The sequence below is a fragment of the Aquarana catesbeiana genome, linkage group LG02 (assembly GCF_042186555.1).
Source record: "Aquarana catesbeiana isolate 2022-GZ linkage group LG02, ASM4218655v1, whole genome shotgun sequence".
Classification (NCBI taxonomy): Eukaryota; Metazoa; Chordata; class Amphibia; order Anura; family Ranidae; genus Aquarana; species Aquarana catesbeiana.
The window spans coordinates 379,457,986-379,485,485 of NC_133325.1; the positions used below are offsets into that span (position 1 = coordinate 379,457,986).

At 41.2% G+C, this 27,500-nt stretch overlaps 1 protein-coding gene across 1 annotated transcript in view; it reads left to right on the top strand.

The window, feature by feature from the left end:
- The first annotated feature begins 1,781 nt into the window (after nt 1-1,781).
- Nucleotides 1,782-27,500, top strand: part of LOC141128072 (multidrug and toxin extrusion protein 2-like) — a 540,585-nt gene continuing 514,866 nt past the window's right edge. Inside the window, exon 1 of the mRNA XM_073615139.1 lies at nt 1,782-1,922. Within this exon, the coding sequence (XP_073471240.1) occupies nt 1,782-1,922 (141 nt within the window). The remainder of the gene's footprint in view (nt 1,923-27,500) is intronic.

Below are 27,500 nucleotides of genomic sequence, written 5' to 3' on the forward strand. Positions count from 1 at the left end.
GTGCTAATTGCATATGACTAACCATGTGAGGATACCATGGCTGAAAGGTAGATTGTACAGACTGCAAAAATGGAAACCTTCTTTGTTGCTTTCACTGCCTGTAACAGAACCTCTGAATGGGGTAGATATAGCTAAACTTAATGTGATTGTAAAGGCAGAAGGTTTTTTATCTTAATGTATTCTATGCATTAAGATAAAAAGCCTTCTATGTGCAGTAGCCCCCCTCAGCCCCCCTAATAATTACCTGAGCCCCATCTAACTCCAGCAATGTTTCAGGTTTTTTCTGTCTGCCTGGGACTCCCCTCCTCATTGGCTGAGACAACAGCGCCTATGGGCATCACTTGCTATTCTGTAGTTTTATATTTCCTTTCCCATCTATCCATCTATAACTTCCTGGCACACCTCCCAATTTCTCCATTATATAAGATATGCCCAGTGCAGCCCACGATGCCTGAGCAACTTCCTGGTTCTCTGAGCTTCTGTTTGCCTACTATTACATTGTATTCAGTGTCTGAAACCTAACATAAAGCCCTAAGACTAAAGTGTGCAGGCTTCCAGTTTTGGTAGGTAGGCAAGGCTCTGCAGCATCTCAGTGATCCTGTGAAGGCCTATATGGGTCTGTGACACTTGATCCCCTTTTATTTTGTTTGTGCATTTTTATTGTCTTTTATTTACTTTAATAAATTGTTACACCTTGATGGAGGCACCCTCTTTTTTTTTTCCTATATGTGCATTAGGATCTGTATCTACTTTACCTAGCATTCTCTACCACTCTCCTGGCCCTCTTATGTGCTCCGTTAAATGACGATTGGGTTCCAGTCAGCACAATAGCTTATTCTTAGGTAGGCAAGGTCTACCTGTATTTTCTGTGTACAGGTGAACCTCTGCTGAAGGCTATCTATACAGGAAGATAATTCTGCTAGAAAGGGATGTTTTACTATTTATAGTTTCTATTTTCTGCCTCTACTATTGTAAAGGACAATAAAAGTAGACAATAATATCCTAAACTAGTATACTTAACTTCAGATACATCCAGGTTGATCTGGATTTAAAATTGCAAAATTTTATTTTCTGTTCGTATAAGAAAATTTCTATAAGAAGTCTAATTTCCATGTTTCATTAGGTATATATCAGTGATACAAATGTCTTGTGCACAAAAGCTCAATACATTTGCCATTCCTACATCTGAGTGAAGAACATTTTGCTTCACAGAAAAAGTACATTTCCTTAGGTCACTTTCAGAAAATAGATAATAAAAAACAAGTCCCACTACTATGACCAAATTGTTTTCTGTTAAGGTGCTATAACATTTTGGGGTAAAAATATAACCCCAATGTTAGTCATCTATTTGTAATTCCATGTGTCAGCTCCTCCGTGCACTGGTAGATCAGAAGAATAATTTTTGAGGTCTAACCATAATGTGCTATAAGGTCTTTTTTTTTTTTTTTACTAATCTTCAGTTTTAACTAAGAAAGTATTAATTTTTTAACAATGCATCCATGCCTAGATAAAAATGTAGTTGCCCATCAACTGCTTTCTATTTTTTCCATAGAGAGATCATTGATATGCATTACTTGTTGATCAGGTTACAGTATGTTCTCCTCCCATTGGGTGTAGTCTGTGAAACAAGCAGAGATGAATTCTCCAACAGTACACCTCTCCAAGCTAAGCCTTAGTAAACGTTCAGTGTGACAGTGCACAATTCACCTTTCTCTGGATTCTTTATTTAGTGTAAGAGATCTACAACATTTTAAATCTGTCAGTAAGAATCTCTAAAAACTATGACAAGACAAAAAGAGGAAGCCAAGGAGACCTCTCCTCTATCAGACAAACCTCAGGGAATTAACAGATTGTTTCGCCAACTGGTACCTTATGGATTCTGTAATGAAGCGATGGAGCAACTTGGGATGGCCATCCCTGTGGTAAGACATGACTTCAAATAATGTAGTTTTACTGCTTGTGGTATTCATATTGTCAAGGGTGCCATTTTCTATAATCATTAAAGCTGAACTCCAGGAATTATTTGTATAGCATATTTACATTGGTTCAGCTTGGCACAATGGAAGTATGCATTACTCATACCTGATGGTCCACTAGGGAAGCTGGAAATCATTGTATTGGTCACACAAACATTTTTTTTGTTTACAAACTTTTTTTGGTATAAAATTGTGGTACAAAATATGTTTTCAAACAGTATGAAGACAATTTCTACATCTTAGTAAATGTTACATGGGAAAAAAAAATATTTTAAAGACTATATAAAGAGAATAATTTTTCCTGACAAACATTGAACAGTTGAATTCTTGAAACATAAAGTATACGTACATTAGTTATCAACCAGGTTAAATAAAACTTTGTTATGGGTAAATCAGGAATCCCATTTTTTTAAATAGAAATGCATTGTGTTGAATAGTGTGTGAAATATTTTCTCCATAAGGCTAGTAGAGTTTATTCTGGCCTTCAATTGAGTTATCAGAACAGATGTAGGTTTCCAATGATAGGCTATAAGCCAGTATATGGTAACACATATAGGGGGTAATTTACTATAGCGCTATAACTCTATTAGTCCAAGATTATTCGACATAGAGAGAAAAGATTCAACATGAAGATTCGACATGAAGATTCAACGAAGCAGTCGCCACGAGCGGACATGTATGGTCAAATGATCCACCCATAGGCTATAGAAGAATTCTAATGTTGGTTGATTAGTAATAATAATTAATAAATATAATTATTACTAGTGTCATACAACATTAGAATTCTATAGCTTGTAGGCAGAACATTCGACCGGAAATGTATGATTGCGGCATTGTACAGTTTAGCTGCTCCATCGAATCTTCTTAGAACATTCGACAGACACCATAAGCCTTCCATGTCAGATTCGACCTTAATTATTTAGGATTTTCGGACGAATGCATTTTTTAACGAAACAAAATAAATAAAAACGAATTTCGGGAGTAACTAAATACTTTTTTTTTCGAACGAAAATGAAATTCCGAAACAAAATATTTCAGTGTGCACATGTCTACTAATTACTGCTAATTACCACTAATTACCGCTAATCGTGGTAATTAGTGCTATAAAAGGGTATTCACTATAGCGCTGGTGAAAAAAATACTCTCAAAACTGAATTTACTATAGCTCCCAGAAAACAAATAGCGCCCAAACCCTTACTCTGCTAGAACCTGGAGTAGTGTACATGGAAATAATGTTTAGAGCATGATATAATTGCCTAAATGGTACTGAAATATGCAATATATTGTTTAAAGATAATCTGTTTTAAACTGTGTGAAAAAGTGATTTCTACACTGAATAACTTTATAAGTCTGAGAAGAGAAAAATTCCCCATCTCTTTACAACTAGGTGCCAACATAACTGAGCATGCTCAGACCTGCAAACAACTCTTATTTTAAATCCCATGGCTTTTTTACCAAGAGTCATAGTAAATACCAAAATGAGTGCTGGGGTAAAGAGCATTTTTTGTGAGTGAAAATGAGAGTTATGTATCCCAATGCAAGTTTTATCCATTGGTTATAATGGTACAATTGTAACTTCCCCAAATAAATCCTTTTCATGTTGAGATGAAATGTATCTTTCTCTCAGAGAATTTATCTTTGCAACAATGTTGCTTCTACTTCGTCTAATTTGTTTTTAAGAATGCTAGAATGTGTAATGTTTTTCTGTTTTGGTAAAATATATTTTTCACTATCACTTTCACTTGTTGCGGTTCATCTCACAAAAATCTTTACCCAAACTCACACAGGTGTCTTTACAAACCACAAACAATACCATTGCTGTTGCAAATTTAAAATGAGTGACAATTTTGTGTGTTTTTTAATATATACAAATAATCTTAATTTAAACCCAAAAAATGTGATATGTGTACCAACATCAGAAATAAAAATGTAATTCCCAAAAATCAGAGGGTAACATCACTATTCTACACTCACCCACCAAGAACCACCAAATATCACAGTATAAATCAAGAAGAATAACTCCTGATTAATGTAATTCCACCACTTATATGTCCAAAGAAATGCGGTATATGTGCATTTATGTGTAGGAGTGAGGATGAGCCGAACACACCCCGGTTCGGTTCGCAGCAGAACATGCGAACAGACAAAAAATTTGGACAAACACGCAAACACCATTAAAGTCTATAGGACACGAACATGAAAAATCAAAAGTGCTAATTTTAAAGGCTTATATGGAAGTTATTGTCCTGCCCCAGGGGACATGTATCAATGCAAAAAAATTTTTTAAAAATGGCCATTTTTTCAGGATCAGTGATTTTAATAATGCTTAAAGTGAAACAATAAAAATGAAATATTCCTTTAAATATCATGGCTGGGGGGGTGTCTATAGTATCCTGTAAAGTGGTGCAGTTTTCCTGTGTTTAGAACAGCTCATGGACCAGGCCATTTTTTGCGATACGGCACTGCGTCGCTTTAACTTACAATTGCGCGGTCATTAGATGCTGTACCCAAACAAAACTGACACCCTTTTTTCCCATAAATAGAGCTTTATTTTGGTGGCATTTGATCATCTCTCCGTTTTTTAATTTTTTGCGCAATAAACAAAAAAGAGCGACAATTTTGAAAAAAACACAATATTTTGTACTTTTTGCTGTAATAAATAGCCCCAATTTTTTTTAATAAAGCTAATTTTTTTCCTCAGTTTAAGCCGATATGTATTCTTCTACATATTTTTGGTACAAAAAAATTCAAAAAGTGTATATTGATCAGTTTGGGCAAGATTTATAGTGTCTACAAAATAGGGGATAGATTTATGGCATTTTTATTATTATTTTTATTTTACTAGTAATGGTGTTGATCTGCGATTTTTATCTAGACTGCGACATTATGGTGGACACATCGGACACTTTTGACACATTTTTTGGGTCGACTGACAATTATACAGCAATCAGTGCTATAAAAATGCACTGATTATTGTATTATTATTGTATAAATGTCACTGGCAGGGAAGGGGTTAACACTAGGGGGCGATCAAGGGGTTAACTGTGTTCCCTATGTGTGTGTTCTAACTGTGGGGGATGGGACTGACTATAGGAGATGAGAGATCGTGGTTACCAGCTTGTAGGAACTCAAGATCTCTCTCTCCTCCCCTCACAGAACTGGGATGTGTGTGTTTACACACACACATCCCTGTTCTGCCTCTCGTGCCCATGATCGATCGTGGCCAGTGGTCATCGCGACCGCGGGTCACGAGCATCGGCACCCCCTGCTATCCCGCCTAAAGGGACTGACGTATAGCTACGACGGTTAGTGGGATCCTGCTGACCTGCCGCAGTATAATGACAGCGGCTGGTTGGCAAGTGGTTAAAATGAGCACTTTTAGTTTTACATGTTAGTGTCCCATAGATTTTAACGGGGTTCCACGGCTTTTGATTTTGCCGCGAACACCGCATAATGTTCGTTGTTCGCAGAACGTCCGAACAACCAAAGTTCGGCCTGAACCTATGAACTGTTCGCTCATCCCTATGTAGGAGCAGTCCACATGTGGCAGCTCCATGGCTTACAGGTTAGAACTTCTGTTTAGCATCCCTGAAGGTCTGGGTTTGAATCCCAAACATCCCACTTCATGTAGAGAAGTTGTCTCATCTCCCTATGTTGTTAAACATAATGCCTGATTCAGGTCCTAAAATTATGTCTAAATGTAGTATTTATGTGTAGGAGGGTTCCACCACCATTGTTAATCTTGCCAGATACACTATCTAGCCAAAATTATTGGGACACCTGCCTTAACACACATGAACTTTAATGGCAGCCCAGTATTGGTTTGTAAGGTTAAAATTTGATTTGGCCCACTCTTTCCACCTATAACAGCTTCTGGGAAGGCTGTCCACAAGGTTTAGTGTGTCTATGGGAATGTTTGAACATTCTTCCAGAAGCGCATTTGTGAGGTATGGCACTGATGTTGGATGAGAAAGCCTGGCTCGCAGTCTCTGCTCTAATTAAGCTAAAAGGTGTTCTATCTGGTTGAGGTCAGGACTCTGTGCAGGCAGGTCAAGTTCCTCCTCCCCAAACTCCCTCATCCATGTCTTTATGGACGTTGATTTGTGCACTGGTGCGCAGTCATGTTGCAACAGGAAGGGGCCATCCCCAAACTGTTCCCACAAAGTTGGGAGCATGAAATTGTCCAAAATGTCTTGGTATGCTGATGCCTTAAGAGTTCCCTTCACTGGAACTAAGAGAACAATCCCTGGAAAAACAACCCCACACCATAATCCCCTCTCCACCAAATGATTTGGACCAGTGCATAAAGCAAGGTCCATAATGACATGGATGATCGAGTTTGGGGTGGAGGAACTTGACTGGACTGCACAGAGTCCTGACCTCAACACAACAGAACACCATTTCTTATCAAACTCCATTAAGTTTGCCTTCAAATATTGTTATATGTAGAAATACAGATTTGCATATCTGCAAATAAACTAAAATAAAAATTTCTAAACATGGTTGCGATCAAATATTTGCAGCTGCGATCAAAAGAGTGTGGTTTCACCTTCTGACCTGGAAATGAGTCATTGTAATCACCCGGATGTTCCTGTGCTGGTCAGGATCTCCATCTAGGTGGACATGGCGAGGTCCCTCTTTACCTTTAGGTGCTGCTCATTTGCTGGGTAAGTGTAGGATATGTACTTGTGCTTACTCAATGTGGGGGTGGATGTGGTAGTTAGATTTGGTGTGGGTGGGGTTCATTGATTTGTTTATTTGGCATCACCACACATTTGTTTCTGGCCCATGTGCACACATCACTTCCTGCGTTTGTTCTGCTGATGTAAATCAGTAAGGATAAGCAAATATAAATGAGAGCTCCTTTTTATTTAAAAAAAAAAAAAAAAATATATATATATATATATATATATATATATATATATATATATATATATATATATATATATATCAATATCACACCTTTCATGCAACTTGAGGTCCATAAGGCCCCTTTCACACTTGTGTGACCTGAAAGTCTTGCGATTTTGCAGCGCTTTTTGCAGCAAAATTGATGCGACTTTCAGCAATGCCTGAGTAATCTTGAGGTCTATGGATGCAGGAGTCGCAGGACAAGTCGTACAAGTGTGAAAGGGGCCTTAGGGCCAGTTCACACTCCTGTGCTGTCCGACATCAGGTGTGATTTGCCCCGCACTGCAGTGCAAATCGCATGCGATGTCTGTGTGATGCAAACTCAGCCACACAGATTGTATTGGTGAATTTGCATCGCATTTGGGCCAAACTTGCACAGGACCACTTTTTTGGTCCACAGCAGAATCGATTGCATAGGTGTTCACACCCATGCGATCTGATTCCTGTCCGAATTTGCAGTTCGCTCTGCAATATGCAAACTGATTTGGGGGTGTCATTAGCTTTCTACTGACACTCCCAGCAGTTTGCATATGGCAGTGTAAACGGCCTGCGAGTTGTATGCGATGTGCGAACCCGCACTGGATTGGCAGGGTTTCTGCATCGCTCCATTGTGAACCGGCCCTGACCCTAGGTTCACACCCATGCATTTTTTTGTGCGTTTTTCAGTTTGCAGAAGTGCACTAAAGTCCGTTTATCATGGTTTCCTATGGTACGAGTTCCCATCTATGCGTTTTGTGGCCGGTGGAAAGAGTCATGGACTTTTTCCCCTCTATTTGCAGGTAATAGATTTCAATGGAACCGCACCACAAACGCAACTGTTGCGTTTGTGATGCAATTTTTTGATGTATTTTGCGGTTCTTATTTTACCACTGTGCATAGCTGGTTGCTAAGCAGGGTGCCCGGGAAGCCAACCGCCGCGTCCTTAACAACCAATGAGTCTTCAGCGGTCAGCGGTATGAAAAAAACTGCGTGGGGTTCCCCCCAGGTCTTTACCAGGCCCTTGGGGTCTAGTATGCATTTGGATGGGACCCTCCACAGCAATTTTTTTTTTAAAAAGGGCAGGCTCTTCATGTGACGTCATTGGATGATCATGCCGCATGGCTGTGTAAAAGACGCCAGACAGTGGGTGACAACACAACGGAAGACGGCAGCAAGGAAGAACGCGGCGGCAAGGTACAACATGGCGGCGGGAGAAGTAGGCGGTGGTGGGAGAGACGTCGGCAGGAGACGATGGCGGTGGGAGTGATGGTGGCAGGAGAAGACGGCGACAGAAGATGGCGGCAAGAGAGACAGAACTAGTAGAAGATGGTGGTGGAAGACACGCCTCAGGGGAGATAATAATAAGGAATTGTCAGAAACTGGCTATTGTCTTTTGTCACATTTCACTGCTTTTTTTGGTGAATGGGTAGGGGTACAATGTAACCGATACCCATTCACATAGGGAGGCCCCCGCCCGCACCCTGAGGATGAGGCCCTTGTCCCCATCAACATGGGGACAAGGTGCTTTGGGGGGGACCCCAAATCACCCTCCCCATGTTGAGGGCATGTGGCCTGGTATGGTTCAGGGGGGGCGTTCGCTCGTCCCCCCCTTCCTGTCCTCCAGGTTGCATGCTCAGATAAGGGTCTGGTATGAATTTTGGGGGGAACCCCATGCCAATTTTTTTTTTTAAACCCCACTAACAGCTGAGGACTCATAGGTTGTTAAGGATGCGGCGACCGGCTTTACATCCCCTTGCTTAGCAACCAGCTATCTCCTGTGAAAATAAAAACTGCAAAGCTTACATCTTAATCAGCAGCATATGCTGACAATAGGCGAATGCCCAATAGCCAATGGCACATGTGCATGGTTGGTACCATAATATTAATGCCTCAAATGCAAAACATTATTGTATAGAATGAAAATAATCAAACATTAGTAATTGTATTACCTGTATGACCATGGGTCATCTCCTAAAAACATGCATTATTAGCCAATGAACATCAGTTTGGCTTATTCCATAATTTTAACTCTTCAAATGCATGCAATGGTATGTAATTAACAAGGAGAAAAAACTGCGCTTGGAAAAATAATGAAAGCTGCGGTTATAAGTGCGGCACACCAAAACAAAATAAAGAACAAAAAAACGCGCTATAAAATGATATAAACAATAAAAAAATGTGAAAAAAATTGTGAAGTCCTTTGTACAACCTGTGTAGTCCCATATAAATGTCAACAACAGATGAAGAAGGTAAACCTATCATAGGTGAATGACGTGAAATTCATCCAAAGTGAATAAATGATGAAAAAAACATGAAGCTGGAACACACCAAGATATTGCGCTTACCAGAAGTAAGCCAAATAGGGGCAAGTGGCTTAAACCCAGCCTGGGCCTTTGGATGGACGATCAAGGTAAGCAGGATAAACGCACTCGTCCCGTGTATCCAGTCCACGGAGGTTTTATCCAAAAATATATGACAAAAATATAGCGTAATACTGATAATGTAAAGCACTCCAAATACAAAAAATAAGTGCAACACTCAACATAAATCTAAATCATATGTGATCATATATCATCCAATGTCAGTGCAACAATTAAGGATGGTAGATGAGTGTCATGCAATCATGCAAAGATGTATCTTAAAGTGAGTAAGTAGGGAAACATGAACGGCACCCAGAATCTGCTTGCCAGATTAGATAAAGGAGAGTATGCACCAAATCACCCAGATATAGATATAGAAAAAGATCCCTCTAGGTGCAGCAAATCACATGCACAAACTGCTTACCAGATGGCAAACCTTTGTGAGCAAAATTCCACACAGCCAAATGTTGATAACCATATGTAAAACACAGCGGACCTTGTGGAAATCCTGCTTACCAGACATCCAGATAAGGTGGGCAGATGTAATAGGGCACAAACGGACTCCTAACAGGAATGGCGTGGACCCGTCCTGGCCAATCAGACCCGAGCTCAGCAGTGCATATATGGTAGAAACAGCCAATAGTGTGATACTGTATAAATCTTGTTTATTTAAAATAGAGTAACACTTACACTTAGATGGAGATAAAAAGCAAAGGAATAAAAACAGAGCCGGCCGGCACTCAAACACACTCCCGTCCTCAACAGGGCAACGTGGTGACGTCAGCACGTCCCTCCCAGGTGCGTTTCGTCACACGCTGACGTTTTCAATGGGGTATGTAATTTCAATGGTATGTAATTACTCAATAATATTATGGTGTCGAAATCCAAAAATCCGGCTATTCAAAAATCAAGGAAAAAAATGGTGTAGGGTCCCCCCCAGTACGTACCAGGCCCTTCGGATCTGGTATGAACCTCAAGGGCAACCCCACTCCAAAATGTTAAAAAAACGGTGTAGGGTCCCCCCAGTACATACCAGGCTCATCAGGTCTGGTATGAATTTTAAGGGGAACTCCGTGCCAAAATAAAAAACATGGTGTGGGGTCCCCCCAAAATCCATACCAGACCCTTATCCGAGCAAGCAGCCATGGCAGGCCAGGAAAGGGGGGGTGAGCGAGCGCCCCCTCCTGAACCATACCAGGCCCCTTGCCCTCAACATGTGGAGGGTGCTTTGGGGTCCCCCAGATCCCAGACCACCCCCTTATGCGAATGGGTATCGGGTACATTGTACTCCTACCTATTCACCAAAAAAGTAGTGAAATGTGACAAAAGACAATAGCCGGTTTTTGACAATTACTTAAATAAAAATTTCTTCTTCTTCCTCCAGCTTCTTCTTCCCCCTCTTCTTCCTCCGGTCTTCTCCATCTTTCTCCAGCTTCTTCTGGTCTTCTTCTTCCTCCTCCGCTGCTCCCGTCACTGACCTGCTGAACATGAAAATAACGACCCTCCTCCGACACTGCGGCCAGCTGACCTGTCCGCTTCCATAGCGTACATTTCATATATAACTATGGGACGTGGGCACCGGATGATGTCATCCAGAGACTCCGCCCCTTGTGACATCACAGCCCCATCATGTCCCGGACGGTGAAGTCACAAGGGACGGGGTGTCAGAATTACATCATCCGCCCCAACGCAGTTTTGGAGGAGGTTCTTTTTTTTAATCTTCAGCGGGAACGGCAGTGGTGGTGGCAGCAGCGGCGGTACAGAAAGAAGACCGGAGGAGAAAGAAGCGGAGAAAGAAGAAGCCAGAGGAAGATGGAGGAAGAAGCGGGGGGAGAAGAAGCTGGAGGAAGAAGTAGAAGACCGGAGGAAGAAGAAGACATTTTTAATAAAGGAACTGTCAAAAACTGGCTATTGTCTTTTGTCACATTTCACTACTTTTTTTGGTGAATGGGTAGGGGTATAATGTACCCAATGCCCATTCACATGGGGGTGGTGGGATCTGGGTGCCCCCTTGTTAAAGGGGCTTCCAGATTCTGATAAGCCCCCCGCCTGCAGACCCCCACAACCCTGCTTGTGGGGATGAGGCCCTTGTCCCCATCAACATGGGGACAAGATGCTTTGGGGGGACCCCAAAGTATCCTCCCCATGTTGAGGCCAAGCAGCATGGTATGGTTCAGGAGGGGGGGTGCTCACCCGCCCCCCCCTTTCCTGGCCTGCCATGGCTGTTTGCTCGGATAAGGGTCTGGTATGGATTTTGAGGGGACCACACGTCATTTTTTTTAAAATTTTGTCATGGGGTTCCTCCTAAATCCATACCAGACCTGAAGGCCTCGCCATCAGTTATAAAAGAACTGTCACCTGCGACGCATCATACGGTGGGTGCCTCCCATGGCTTTGTTTTTTTTTTTCTTTTTCGGTCCGTCGGTGGAGCGAGAGAAGAAGATGAATGGACTTTGTGGGGCATTTTTATTTTTTTATTTTTTAATAAAGGACTTGTCCCAAGCTGTGTCTTGTATTTTGTACCATTTTGACACTTTTTGGGGAAATAGTAGGGGTACATTTGTACCCGTTACCATTTCACACAAGGGGGGAGGCCAGGATCTGGGGGTCCCCTTGTTAAAGGAGGCTTCCAGATTCCGATAAGCCCCCTGTCCACAGACCCCCACAACCACCGGGCAAGGGTGGTGGGAATGAGGCCCTTGTCCCCATCAACATGGAGACAAGGTGCTTTGGGGGGCTACCCCAAAGCACCCTCCCTATGTTGAGGGCATGTGGCCTGGTATGGTTCAGGAGGGGGGGTGCTCTCTCGTCCCCCCCTTTTCCTGTGGCCTGCCAGGTTGCATGCTCGGATAAGGGTCTGGTATGGATTTTTGGGGGGACCCCATGCCATTTTTTTAAAATTTTGGCGCGGGGTTTCCCTTAAAATCCATACCAGACCTGAAGGGCCTGGTATGGAATTTGGGGGGACCACCATGCAATTTTTTTTTAAATTTTGGTTCAGGGTTCCCCTTCATATTCATACCAGACCAAAAGGGCATGGCAATGGACTGGGGGAATCTTGTGCCGTTTTTTTCAATGACTTTTATCTGTATTGCTGGGACCGACAATTCATTATAGCCGCGAGTACTTTTAAATGACCTTTTTTCCTTTAGAAATGTCATTAAAACCCTTTTTATCAAAATAATTGCATATAAGCCTTTAAAATAAACACTTTTGATTTTTCATGTTAATGTCCCATAGACTTTAACGGTGTTCTGGCAGCTTTCGAATTTGCCCCGAACACCGCATATTGTTCGGTGTTCTGCAGAACACCCGAACAACCATAGTTCGACTCGAACTTATGCTCCGGCCGAACCGTTCGCCCATCCTTACTTATATACATGCCATTGGGCCATTTGTGATGAACGTGATGCCTCCTCTGTTTTGTGGTTTGTGAAGTACCATTTTGTAGAAACGTGGATGGGAGTCAGACCAGACAAATTTATGTACCTTTTATTAAAATTTTGTCACAGTAGTTTTATTTATCCCAATACGTAGGTATAATAATTTGGGGAGTACTGAGATTTCTATGGCTGTTATTCTACCTAAAAATTAGATGGTAGGACTTCCATAATTTAATCATACTTTTTAATTTTTCAATAAGTAGAAGGTAATTTTTGGCAAATAAATTTTCAATATCAAGAGTTTATGCCCAGATACGTGAGAGTTTCCACTGACCATATAAATTGGAATGAACTGCGTAATGTGTTAAATTGTGAGGGAGAAATATTAATTGTCATTCCTATGGATTTCGAAATGTTGACCGTTAAACCCAATATCTGTGCAAAAGATTGTAAAGTTTGTAACAAACTAGGTAAAGCAATAATTGGTTGGGTGAGAAATAAAAGCTTGTCATCTGCATACATGCTTAGTTTGTAGGCATGTGCACTGCCGAAAAATGTGTTAGTTTTCATTTCATTCATGTTTTGTTTTTTTCGAAAATTACAAGATTCGGAAATTCAAAGAATTGAAAAATTTGTAAATTAGTAAAAAAGATAATTCGCAATTTGAAAAATTGAAAATTAGAAAATTCGGAAATTCAAAAATTCAGACATTCGGAAAATTCGGAAAATCGAAAACTTCGGAAATTCGAAAATGCGAAAATCCAAAAATTCGAAAATCCAAAAATAAGAACGGAAAATACGAAAGTTGGAAAGAATGAAAATCCAAAAATTTTAAATAATAACTAAATAACTAACAATAACTAACTATTAAATTATAGGTATTGGAATTTCCTTTCAAATTTGGCTGTTAGTGAACGTAATGAATACAAATTTATCTGAAGTTATGAATTATCTGAAATAAAGAATGCCGCATCTAAACAAATGGAACAAAACAGAATAATAATAAATAATAATAATACATTTTTATTATAGTTTGTATTATTATTATTATTAATTTGTTACGTTCCATTTGTTTAGATAAGGCATCCGTTAATTCGGATAATTCATAATTTCGGATAAAATTGTATTTGTTGCGTTCACTAACAGCCAAATTTGAAAGAAAATTCCAATACCTATAATTTAATAGTTAGTAATAGACAAGTTAATTTTAGGATTTTTGTTACTATCGGATTTTCGTTCTTTTGAATTTTTGGATTTTAATTCTTATTTTTGGATTTCTGAATTTTAGAATTTCCAAGTTTCGAATTTCCGAAATTTAGAATTGTCGGATTTTCGAATTTCGAATTTCGGAAATTCTGAATATTCGGAAATTTGTGTCATTCCATTCACAGAAAGTTTCTTTGGATTTCTAATCAGCAAAAATATCTACAATTTTTTTTGAACCCACATGTGCTACTATACACAATACATAATTAAATCATATATAAAAATTAAAAAATGTATATGAAATAAAAAAGTTTTCCAATAGACTGCTTTATAATCCAATTTCTACAGGAAGAAAAATATTACAAATCCAAAAGTTATACACAGAAGATTTGATATATATATATATATATATATATATATATATATATATATATATATATATATAGTATCTCACAAAAGTGAGTACACCCCTCACATTTTTGTAAATATTTTATTATATCTTTAGACATTAATGGCTGTGTGTTGAATTATTTTGAGAGGACAGCAAATTTACACTGTTATACAAGCTGTACACTTAGAGCCCATTCACACAGGGGCAACTTTGAATCTGACTTCAAGTCGCCCCAAGTCGCCTCAAGTCGCGCTACATGAAAAAATCAAGGTAAGTTAATGGATCCATCTTAATGCACACTACTACAGTCGCTCCGACTTCAGAAAAGGTTCCTGTACTACTTCAGTCTGACTAGAAGGTGACTTGTACCCATTGATTTCAGTGAAAGTTACCTCCAAGTCGGATCACTGTTCATACTGAGGCAACTTTACAGGAAGCAGAAAAGAAACAGAAAGTAATTTACTCCACTAAACAGCCAGCCCCCTCCTTCTCACACACAGCTGATAAGCTCTGATTGGCCACTTATAAAGTGGAGGCGACTTCGAGTTGTGTTGTAAGTTGCCCCAAGTCGTGCTGTGATTCATACTCAAGTCGTGTCCAAGTTGCCTCACAAAGTCGCGCTGGAAATCGTGTTACCCCTGTGTGAATGGGCTCTCACTGCTTTACATTGTAGCAAATTGTCATTACTTCAGTGTTGTCACATAAAAAGAGATAATAAGGGGGCGTGGCCTGACCGGGAACGAAGATGGCTGCTTAACTTGGAAGCTCCTGCCACCTCACGACCTAAACTCACTTTGCTGGAGGTTATATCGACCCAAACCTGCCTGAACTCATGGGGAACTGCTTCGAGGAACGCATCGGCTTCCCGATCCCATTCACCTAGGGAACAACCTGAGACTACGGGACAGAATATACCAGAAATGTTCCGCTCCGGCAGGAGAAACATGGTGTCTTCCCGCCATGGGAACTCACATACAGCAACTCTCTCACAAAGGAGTTCATCACAGCCCGTCACCCTCCCTACTATATCAGCAGCAGGGAACGACTCAGAAACACACTCTCAACCTCAATTGAACATCCACGACCTGAGAGCGATAGCAGCGGAGATTAAAGACACGCTCTCAGCGGCTATATCAGAACTACGCCTTGATATCCACTCACTCAACGACAGAGTGCAGGCCGCTGAAAAAATGGCGGAACGTCAAGAGATACAGATCCGCAAGACCACACACCAGGTTGACACCCATACCCTTCAAATGCAGGACATACAGAGGCATCTTGAAGACCTCGATAACCGAGGCAGACGCCATAATTTGCGCATAAGGGGAATTCCAGAAGTGATCGAAGGAAACCAATTACAGCCATCAATAACTGCACTGTTCAATGGCCTGTTGAATAAGCCCCCGCACTCCCCTATCGAAATGGAAAGGATCCATCGAGCCCTAAGACCCAGGGGAAGAGACACAGATCCCCCGCGGGACGTCATCTGCTGCCTTGTCAATTTCCAAATCAAAGAAGAGATTCTTAGGCAAATCGCAAATCATTCATGAAGAGAAAAATATTCAGATTTACCAAGATCTCTCCGGTATAACGCTCCAACACCGCAGAGATCTTAGACCCTTGCTGGATATCCTCCGTTCGAGAAACATACCTTACAAGTGGAAGTTCCCCTTCTGCCTCTCCGCCTCCACACAGGGTCGTACAGCGCTGCTGAAGGTACCGGTAGATCTCCACCACTTCTGCGAAACCCTCAATATCCCGCTTGTTGATGTGCCGAATTGGTACGCTGATTTCCGCCGTTCGGCCATGAGGAGAGATCACCCTCCAGAGGAGCCTATGGAGATGCAAGGCACACAATATAGAAGGAGACGCTCTCCTTCTACTCCGACACAGCGAAATCCCCGCCGCGATTTCAACTCATCTGACTCTCCAAACGCGAGAAGAGCCTGGAGGGACCGCTAAATCTCCTCACACCGAATCGGTAATATAAGGTTACTGTTTAACCACATTCAGTCATGTTCGGGACGCAACCTTTTTATGTTTCTCTTCCTTTTACTTAGTCCTAGTTTCTCAGTTGGACTGTTTGGATTACTTTAATTTGTTGACTAATCCTGGTCAATATGACAAGTCACAGTGACATGCTTCTTCCTCATAAATGCTCAAACTACAGGGAAGCACCCCCTCTTTCTGAAGCCACTGACTCAAACTTCCTTAAACTACAAACCCCAAAATGCATCACGAGTGACTTCTGGATAAGTGAGGTGAACACTGCTCACATGTCCCGGACTTCCTTTCCCTGCCTAATGCTTACGGAGTCTTGCGTTGGGATATGGTTAGAGCAGCACCACACGCCACAAGTTTAATCTACCCACCTTGTTAGACAGACGAGGAACACAGACAGGAAAACAACACCCTTTCCAGACGGACCCGATCTCGTATGAACTGCATCTCGGAAGATCCCTACCCAACCCATATTGCCACCAGTGAACGGTACTCCACACCGACGGGCATCTCTCACAGACAATCGTCCCCAACAACAGGAATTGCTTCAAACACAAGTATGAACTTTGACTCAGCGAGAAATGCCACACCTGATTGTGCAAATAACATCAGACTTGTATACTAGGTATGATGTCGACCTAATACCCTGTTGACACACATATAATGGTAGTTGGCTCAACACATTTAGCCACACTTACTCTCTCCTTGCCAGTATTCCCTGTACCCAATACTGACCATTTCCTGTACAAGCCTACGTTTTTTCACTGGCTAACGTACTTTCACAATTCCATTTTATCAAACAATTTGACAAAAAGCTTCCTCCACACTCACCAGTACCCGTACTAGCTTATAGAAGGGAAGTTTTTCTAACGATTGTTTTAATTCTCTAATGTTTATGATTTATTGCTTGTTATAGTTCAAGGTACTGTTATTTGCCTTTATACGCTATTTGAAGTAACCTATTTATATTCCTTTCTGCTATGATACAATTTCTATATACCATGATCATTTATCTACGGATACACTGCACCATGGCTTCCACACAAACCATCTCACTGAGGGCAATGGACATCCCCAGTTCTCCAACCCAAACGTTCCCATTATACACCTGTTCACCGAGGGCACATAGATACATGACGGGCAGCTTAATCTTTAGACTTCATAAACCCAACATCACTTTAACAATTCAGATGACTATACAACCTATGTCCCGATCGCACCTCATCTCATGGAACACCCACGATTACCACTAACACCCTCCATAATATCTCTTCTCAAAGGGTCGGAGAGTGGCAGGTGCCTCATGATACGAGGTACTTTTATTCCTATCAACACTCTCCAGCGACAGGTCATTGTCACCCCCCCATACAGTAGTGGACTACTGAGCATTTCCGCAGGTTGGCGGAGTGCTCGATATTTCTACTCTGTACCTTACCGATTCTCAAAGACCTTCGAGGCAGGTGATCTCTATCCTCCTAGCCTCATCGGTTATTTAACAGGGTTTCAACACCCGAACCACAGCTCAATACAATACTCGCAATACCCCTTTCCCCCTCTTACCACCATTCCCTCCTTCCCTTAACCCCTCTTTCCACGCCTGTTTTTGACAGAAGCAGCGAAACCCACCAAACTACTGACATGGCACAATCTAACACTCAAATTAAATTATGTTCCATTAACATACGTGGACTCAATACTCCTGAGAAAAGGTCACAACTACTCTCTTCCCTACAAAAATCAAAAACTCATATCGCCCTGATCCAGGAAACACACTTTCGAACAGACGCAATACCTAAACTTCAAGATAGAAACTTCACAACGGTTTATCATGCGTTTAACAATGACGCTAAATCGAAAGGAGTGTCCATTCTTATTTCAAAAAATTGCCCAATCACTATCGTCGACATACAACGAGATCCCCATGGGAGGTACATCGTCATAAAGGGCACTCTGCACAATAAACCCATCACCGTAGCAAATCTTTACGCACCAAACGCTGCTCAAGTTACCTTTTTTCGTCAAACGCTCCAACTATTACTAACTTTCCACTCAGGCACCCTAATAGTTGGGGGAGACTTTAATATAGCCCTTAATCCTTCATTGGACACATCTAATGGTAGGTCAGCTCTGACTTACAAAGCCCTTTGTGCGATAAAGCTTCAACTCAAGGAGTTATTACTCCATGACACATGGCGGACACTACATCCTACGGAGAAGGACTTTACATTTTTCTCCACACCTCATTCCAAATATTCCAGACTGGACCACTTCTTTCTCTCACAAAATGATCTGTCCCTCCTATCCAAAGCGACCATTGAACCAATGATCTTGTCAGATCACAACCCCATAACGATGACCATACAACTTCCTTTTACACAGACAGATTTATAAAAGGATGAGGTATATCGGTGTGCGGGGACTGCCATTATCCTAGAAAATACTGGAAAGAATATATGCAACTAGGTGCACATGAGGGACGCCCCTTTGGATTTTACACAGACAGTATCCCGCATTTGGCGCCTTGACAGTTCTCTACTCACAGACACGGAAATAACACGGTCCATATCTCAAAACCTAACCCAATACTTTGCCGAAAACACTCAAGCTGACTCCCCACCAGAAGTAATTTGGGCTGCACATAAATGTGTAATTAGGGGCACCCTCATCTCCTTGGCGGCAAAAAGAAACAAACTTAAGAAAGAAAAAATAGCGAAATTAACTGAACGCATTTACTCCTTAGAACAAAAACATAAAGCCTCTTTGGCTGAAGGGGTTCTGGCAGAACTAACAGATACCAGAGAAGAACTTTTGGCGGAGCTACACAAAACTTTAAAACGAAGATACGCCTTATCTCAAAAGTGCTTCTACGAATTTGGAAACAAATCTGGTAAGCTACTAGCTAGAGCCCTACAAGCTAAAAAGGCTGCTCATACCATCCATACGATCAAAGACGCATCGGGAAAGATGTTCGTAAAATCAGAAGAAATCTCTAACCAATTTGTACAATATTTTTCTAAACTATATAACTTGCCTACACCCCAATTATCTATCAACACAGTCAATCGTACTACTGCCATACAAAACTTCCTTCGCCAATACTCTCCCACACTTATCAAAGCTGAGGAAGCCACCACTCTAGACCTTCCTTTGACATTGACAGAAACATTAACTGCGCTAAAACAATTAAAAGCTGGTAAAAGCCCCGGTCCGGATGGCCTAACGGTCAACTATTATAAATTCTTCCCTGACATCCTAATTCCCCACCTAGTGAATGCCTTTAACAACCTTACGCCATCCAGTATAGCGAACAAAGATATCCTTGAAGCAAACGTCACCCTTATCCCCAAACCAGGTAAAGACGCGACCTCGGTATCCAATTATCGCCCCATTTCCCTACTGAATGTAGACATCAAACTGTATGCTAAAGCCCTGGCCAATAGACTTACCCTTACTCCCCGGGCTGATATCCCTAGACCAAGTAGGTTTTGTCCCTGGCAGGGAAGCTAGGGATAACACAATTAAAGCTTTAAATATTCATCATTGGCTCTCTAAGTCCTCGACACATGGCTTCTTTCTATCGTTGGATGCTGAGAAGGCGTTCGACAGGATAGCCTGGGATTTTATGGCCGCTGCCCTACAGGCTGTGGGTATACCTCCACATCCTCTCCAAATGATCCTGGTGCTATATTCTAATCCCACGGCTAGAATCAGGGTAAATGGCCGCCTGTCGGATGCCTTGTCGGTTTCCAACGGCACCAGACAGGGTTGCCCACTGTCCCCTTTAATTTTCGTTCTCACCATGGAACCCTTATTGCGTAAACTCAGAGAAAATCCAGACATTAAAGGCCTAAACATAAACCACAAACAATACAAGTTAGCTGCTTACGCAGATGACATTCTGCTTTTCCTCTCAGACCCAATTAATACTATTCCTAATCTACTTAAAGACTTCGCTCTCTTTAAATCACTATCTAACTTAAAAATCAACTTCGCTAAGTCCAAAGCCCTGAACATTTCCCTACCTGACACCTTGGTTACACAATGCAAGCACAATTTCCCCTTTGGCTGGGAAACACACAATATCACATACCTTGGAATTAAAATCCCTAAGAATTTGACTGACCTCTACATAATGAACTTTCAACCGGTCTTACAGGCCATACAGGGCGACCTACAAAAGTGGCACGTGGGACCGTTTTCTTGGTTTGGAAAAACTGCGATTCTGAAAATGAACATATTACCTAGATTACTTTATCTGTTCCAAGCTATCCCCATAAATATACCACTTTCATTTTTTTCTTATTACAAACGGATGTGTAGGACACTAATTTGGTCCTCTAAACCACCCAGGCTAAGTTGGGCCAGGCTTACTTTACCCAAATCTCGGGGTGGTTTGGGTGTACCAGACATTCAAATATATCTCTGGGCATGCCACCTGACTAGAATTGCTGATTGGCATTTAACAACAAAAGCTGGAAACACTTGGAACAGGTATTCGTAAAAATCCCAATACGTCACCTACCTTGGATTAACCCTCAGAAAATACCGAAAGAGGTCCAATCACACCCTCTAATTGGAGCGACTCTGCTGAACTTTAAGGCGGCGTGCAAACACATGCAATTACACCCCTCACCTGGACCCATGACGCCTCTAGAAGACAACCCGGACTTTGAACCAGGTCTCACTCTCCACACACAAACGATAGACCCGCTAAGACAACGACCTTTAATTAGGCACCTTTTCCTCGATGAACAACTTATGACACACCAGGTCATGTCCTCCAAATTCCCAGACCATCACATCCCTTTCTACAAATTCTTACAAATCAGACACTTCATCCAAAGTTGCACTCCCACGGTTAACCTACACAGGGAACCATCTCAATTCGAACACTTATGCAGTAGTGAGGGACCCCAGCGACACTTGATCTCAAGTATATATGCCATGCTCTTTTCAACACACCAACTTAAGGAAGACAAATTGATACGTAGTTGGGAAACTGAACTACAGTTGGACCTGTCCTCTGAAGACTGGGAACACATCTTCCAACACATGCACAAGGGCTCGATTAACGTCTCCACGCAAGAAAACAAATACAAAATCTTCACAAAATGGTACAGGACCCCAGACAAAATCCATAAATTTTACCACAACATTCCCCCAACATGTTGGAGATGTAATGAAGCTGACGGCACTTTCCTTCACATTTGGTGGTCATGCCCCCTAATCCAACCCTATTGGACTGAAATTCACAGCCTAATTTCCCAGATCACGACCTATACACCAGACTTCACACCAGCTCAACTCCTTTTACACCACACCTCTATCCCTCAATCACATTATAAAAAATCTCTCGTGCTCCATCTAATTAATGCTGCAAACCAATCTATCCCAGTACACTGGAGACAGAGTTCTATCCCCTCGATCAAAGAATGGACACAGAGAGTAAATAAAGGGGCTGAAATGGAGCAACTCATACACCAAGCAAACGACAACACATTGAAATACAACAAAGCCTGGACTTGTTGGTTACATTATGCTAATTCACATGCGAAGATTAATTCCCCCGCCGACTCGTTTACAGTGAACTAGAGCACCATACATGAATAGCTCACACAACACTTCTGACCCCCACCCACTTCTCCCTTCATCTCCCCTGTATCCTCCTCCTCCCTGGCAACTATGCTCCGCACATCATACCTATGATCCCCTATAGCGCGTCATGTTCCTTGTCCTGCATGTCGATCCGAGGACTCTACACGCAAATAGTCCTACACCGATCAAGAAATGCACTGAGTAATGAATCCCCATATTATGGGGTTCTCTATACAGCATCTCTCCCTTAGAAATTACACAGGTCCTTATTCTTTTTCTACGTTGCAATCTCACGTTCCCACTTTCTCTCCAATTTAACACCTGTGTGTCCCTCCTGTGACAGATGCGACCTATATAAGACTGCTGCTGAGCCTATCACTTTGCTGGATTGTCGTCAGCCTTCCCGTGTTCCTGAGCCTCTGTGCATATTCTACATGGATTTCTTGTTGTGACCTGGCTTGCTCCTGTCCTGCCTGATCTGCTCTCCTGATTTGACCCCCTGACTTGCTTTAGCGACTATCTCCAGTGTCTGATCTCGGCTTGCATCACGGACTTTGCTACTGCTACCTGTTCCTGCTACCTGCCTCTTCCTCCTGAGTATGACCCTTGGCCTGGCTTCCACTACCATCTCCTGCATGCACCATTGCCAAGTGCTACTGAGAATTCCTAGAGACTTTGACCCAGCTGTGTATCCTGTATTATCTGGTGCAGTTCAGGTGACCACCAGCTTTACTCTCTCTATGCTCTACCAGCTCTACTCTCCTGTACCCAGTTGGCAACCTGTGCTTCTTTGGGCACTACACCTTCTGTACCATCTTCAGGGATGTACTGCACTTAGCCGCAAGGGGAGCCCTCTTGGGACTTTGGCCTCCAACCAGGTACGTGGCACGCTGTATGGTCTTGGCCACCATGCTGCAGCTTAGTTTCAGGGCCTTGGCAATCTTCTTATAACCTAGGCCATCTTTATGTAGAGCAACAATTCTTTTTTTCAGATCCTCAGAGAGTTCTTTGCCATGAGGTGCCATGATGAACTTCCAGTGACCAGTATGAGAGAGTGAGAGCGATAACACCAAATTTAACACACCTGCTCCCCATTCACACCTAAGACCTTGTAACCCTAACAAGTCACATGACACCGGAGAGGGAAAATGGCCAATTGGGCCCGATTTGAACATTTTTACTTAGGGGTGTACTCACTTTTGTTGCCAGCGGTTTAGACATTAAGGGCTGTGTGTTGAGTTATTTTGAGGGGACAGCAAATTTACACTGTTATACAAGCTGTACACTCACTAATTTACATTGTAGCAAAGTGTAATTTCTTCAGGGATGTCACATGAAAAGATAGAATAAAATATTTACAAAAATGTGAGGGGTGTACTCACTTTTGTGAGTGTCAGAAACCATGAAATCAGACCGAGACAGAAATACAGTTAAATCACACTTGTTTAATAATAAAAGTAAATAGAACAAACATAGTCAAAACATAGCCAGAGTTCAGGAACCGGAACGGATAGTCAAACAAACCAAACGTCAGGGAGCTAGAGATGAGTATAGTAAAACAGCAAGCAGAATCTAAAGTCAGAAGGGATGTCAGCCAAGCAAGTCTTTTAACAGGAACGCAGGAGATAGTCTCTGTGATGTTGACTAAGGCGAAGGCAGAGATCCTCTGGACTGGACAGCTTAAGTAGGCAGGACTGACGATCAGGATATCATCAACAGCTGAGTAACTGTGGAGAGATAGGAGCTGGCAATTAGCCGACAGCTGAGCGGCCAGCTCAGAGAAGGAAGGGCTGACAGTGAGATACTGTATGTGTGTGTGTATATATATATATATATATATATATATATATAAACAGAATTTAATAAAAAACGTATAATTCCCAAATAATCACAGGGGAGGACAGTTAAAGGACAGTTAATTGTCCTACAATTCCCCTATGTTTGGTAAAAATGAATTATGGAACCTAATATGCCGCTATACAGCCTGGAAAAAAGTCAGCATATAATGGTCCTCACTCCTCAATAAAACTAGTTATATTAGTCATACAGTGTCTCACAACCTGGAATTACCATTGTTTGAGGATTTGCAACATTTAATTTACAGAACATGCCCACAACTTTAAAGATATATATATATATATTTCTTTTTTATTGTGAAGCAAACAACAAAATAACAGAAAAAGTAAATGTGCATAACTATTCACCCCCCTAAAGTCAATACTTTGTAGAGCCACCTTTTGCGGCTATCACTATGAGCTTGCCATATCTTACCATTGGGATTTTTGCCCATTCCTCCTTGCAAAACTGCTCCAGCTCTTTCAAGCTGGATGGTTTGCGCTTGTGAACATCTTTAAGTCTGACCACAGATTTTCTATTGGATTGAGGTCTGGGCTTTGACTAGGCCATTCCAACACATTTACATGTCTCCCCTTAAATCACTCAAGTGTTGCTTTAGCAGTGTGTTTGGGGTCATTGTCCTGCTGGAAGGTGAACCTTCGTCCTAGCCTCACACACAGAGTGGTACAGGTTTTGCTCAAGAATATCCCTGTATTTAGCACCATCCATCTTTCCCTCAACTCTGACCAATTTCCCAGTCCCAACTGCTGAAAAACATCCCCACAGCATGATGCTGCCACCACTATGTTTTACCGTGGGGATGTTTTTTTTTGGGTGATGTGGTGTGTTGGGTTTACGCCAGACATAGCGTTTTCTTTGATGGCCAAAAAGAAAAATTTTAGTCTCATCAGACCAGAGTACCTTCCTCCATACATTTTGGGAGTCTCCCACATGCATTTTCGCAAACTCAAAACATGCCATTTTGTTTTTTGCTGAAAGTAATGGCTTTCTTCTGGCTACTCTGCCATGAAGCCCAAATCTATGGAGCATACGGCTTTTTGTCGTTCTATGTACAGATACTCCAGTCTCTGCTGTGGAACTCTGCAGCTCCTCCAGGGTTACCTTAGGTCTCTGTGCTGCCTCTCTGATTAATGCCCTCCTTGCCCAGTCCGTGAGTTTTGGTGTGTGGCTGCCTCTTGGCAGGTTTGCTGTTGTGCCATGTTCTTTCCATTTGGTTATGATAGATTTGATGGTGCTCCTAGGGATCATCAAAGATTTGGATATTTTTTTATAACCTAACCCTGACTTGTACTTCTCAACAACAATGTCCCTTACTTGTTTGGAGAGTTCCTTGGTCTTCATGGCAGTGTTTGGTTAGTGGTGCCACTTGCTTAGGTGTTACAGCCTCTGGGGCCTTTCAAAAAGGTGTGTATATGTAATGACAGATCACGTGACACCTAAGATTGCGCACACAGGTGAACATCATTTCACGATTTATGTGACTTCTGAAGGTAAGGTTTTATTTCTGAAAAATAGATTTTTGTATATATATTTTTTATTTTACTTCACCAACTTTTAGACTATTGTGTTCTGATCCATTGCATATATTTCAGATTAAAAACACATTGAACTAAAGGCTGTAATGTAACAAAATAGGTAAAAAGCCAAGGGGGGGGGGTGAATACTTTTGCAAGGCACTGTATAAGACCTAAACATGAATAAATCATTAATTATCATATTAATATAAACAATTCCCATGCTATTTCTATATACTGGAGATGATAAATATCTAAACAAATATTATTAGAGTCATTATTTATCAACTTGGAATACAGTGTTTAAAATTATATAGGTTACACAAATGTAAACAGTGACCAATAATTAGGAAGACCAAGAAAAGGATTAAGGATATATAATAGGCCCTGTAATAGGAAAAATGTATCTATTATCTATATAACAGTTGATATCCCATTCCACTTTGAGGCCCAGGGAACTATATGACTGTAAGTCATAAATTCACTGGGTTTCTCGCCATGAAATATATCTTTTAAGGTTGCTACCTCTCCAATGTGGAACATATCTTTCTATGGCTATCACCTGAAGGAGAGATGGACTTCTATCATGATGGTATTGAAAATGTTAGGACACACTGTGTCCTATAAAGCCTTTGCAAATATTGGCTAGATGTTCTCCTATTCTGACATTTAGTGCCGTGTGGTCCCGCTCACATATTGAAGGCCACACAGGCACCTAAGTAAGTAAATGACCCCTATAGTGCTGCAAGTTATAAAATCTTGGATATTATACATTTTTAGAAGTGACATGTGATGTAAATTTAGAGGTTCTCATAGTTTTAGAGTTTTTACATACTTGCCATTTTTTACATGGGAAAAATCCTTTTAGACCACCAAACATACTTATTTTTAGTGGAAGGTCTATTGCACTCGGTACCAAAATATCTTTCAAAGTCTTTGTTTTTCTATAGATGACATTAGGTTTTCCTGGGAGTTTGGGTCCCAAGATCTTATTATTTTTTTAAGACCTGCCAATGTTCTTTATTTTTTTGAGTCAAAAATCTTTTTCTGTTTATGATAGATACATCTTGTATTTCCTTTCACATGATTTCCGGGTCATATCCTTTTCTACAAACTGTTTTTTTAATACATTGACCTGAGATTTAAAATCATCCATTTTAGGGCAATTTCTTCGAATGCATTGGAATTGACCCTTTGGTATGGCTTTCAGCCAATTAGGGTGATGACAACTGTGCAATGGAATAAATCTATTCCTGTCTGTGGACTTAAAATGTGTTTTGGTTAGTAGTTGATCCCGGTCCTTAAAAATAACCAAATCCAAAAAACTTACAGATGACCCACTAAATTCATAGCTAAATCTTATACCCCATTGATTGGAGTTGAGATATCCCATATATTCATGTGAATTCCATAGGAAGAAGGTGTCATCTATATAGCGATGCCAGAAAAGGAAGCAGGGATTTCTCAGGCAAAAAAGAAAATCGTTTTCCCAAAGTGCCATAAAAAGATTGGCGAGGCTGGGGGCAAATTTAGCCCCCATCGCCATGCCAGGTTGCTGTAAATAATATTCTCCTCCATAGAAAAAATTGTTATGTTCCATAGAGAATTGCAACAACTTCAGAATAAACTGCCTCTGTAAAACACCTAAAGATGTATCTTTTGTAAGAAAGTATCTAGCTTGGTACCCTATCATATGTGGAATGATAGATTATAGTGTATAAGGAAGAAACATCTGCTGTCACCAGCAGTATATTTTCCTCTAAAGTGATAGCTGATATTTCCTTAATAATTTGCATAGAGTCTTTTAAAAAAGCCGGTGTTTTAGTCACTAAGGGCTGCAGAGAGTGATCTACAAATTTCCCTTTACGGGATGTGACTGAATCTATGCCACTAACTACAGGTCGGCCAGGCGGGTGTAACAGATTTTTTTGTACTTTTGGTAAATAATAAATAATAGGCATCCTGGGTGCCAAGGGAATTAGGAATTCTTGCTCCTTTTTAGTGATTATACCCTTTCTATAACCATCCTGGATCATATTATTCAGTTGGCTTTTATATAGATTAGTAGGGTCTCTTTTAAGGATGGTATACTTTTCCTTATCCGACAAAAGATTATCCATCTCATTCAGATAATCTTGTTTATTCAAAAGCACAGTTCCTCCTCCCTTATCTGCGGGATGTATAATAAAATTTTTCCTTTGACATAAAGATTCTTAACCCTCACGTATATCCTTTGTTCTTTTTTAAAAACCGCTCCTTGTAAATCCTGTACAATACATTCCTTAACCGCTTCAATACCGGGCCAATTCTGACACTTTGCTCCTACA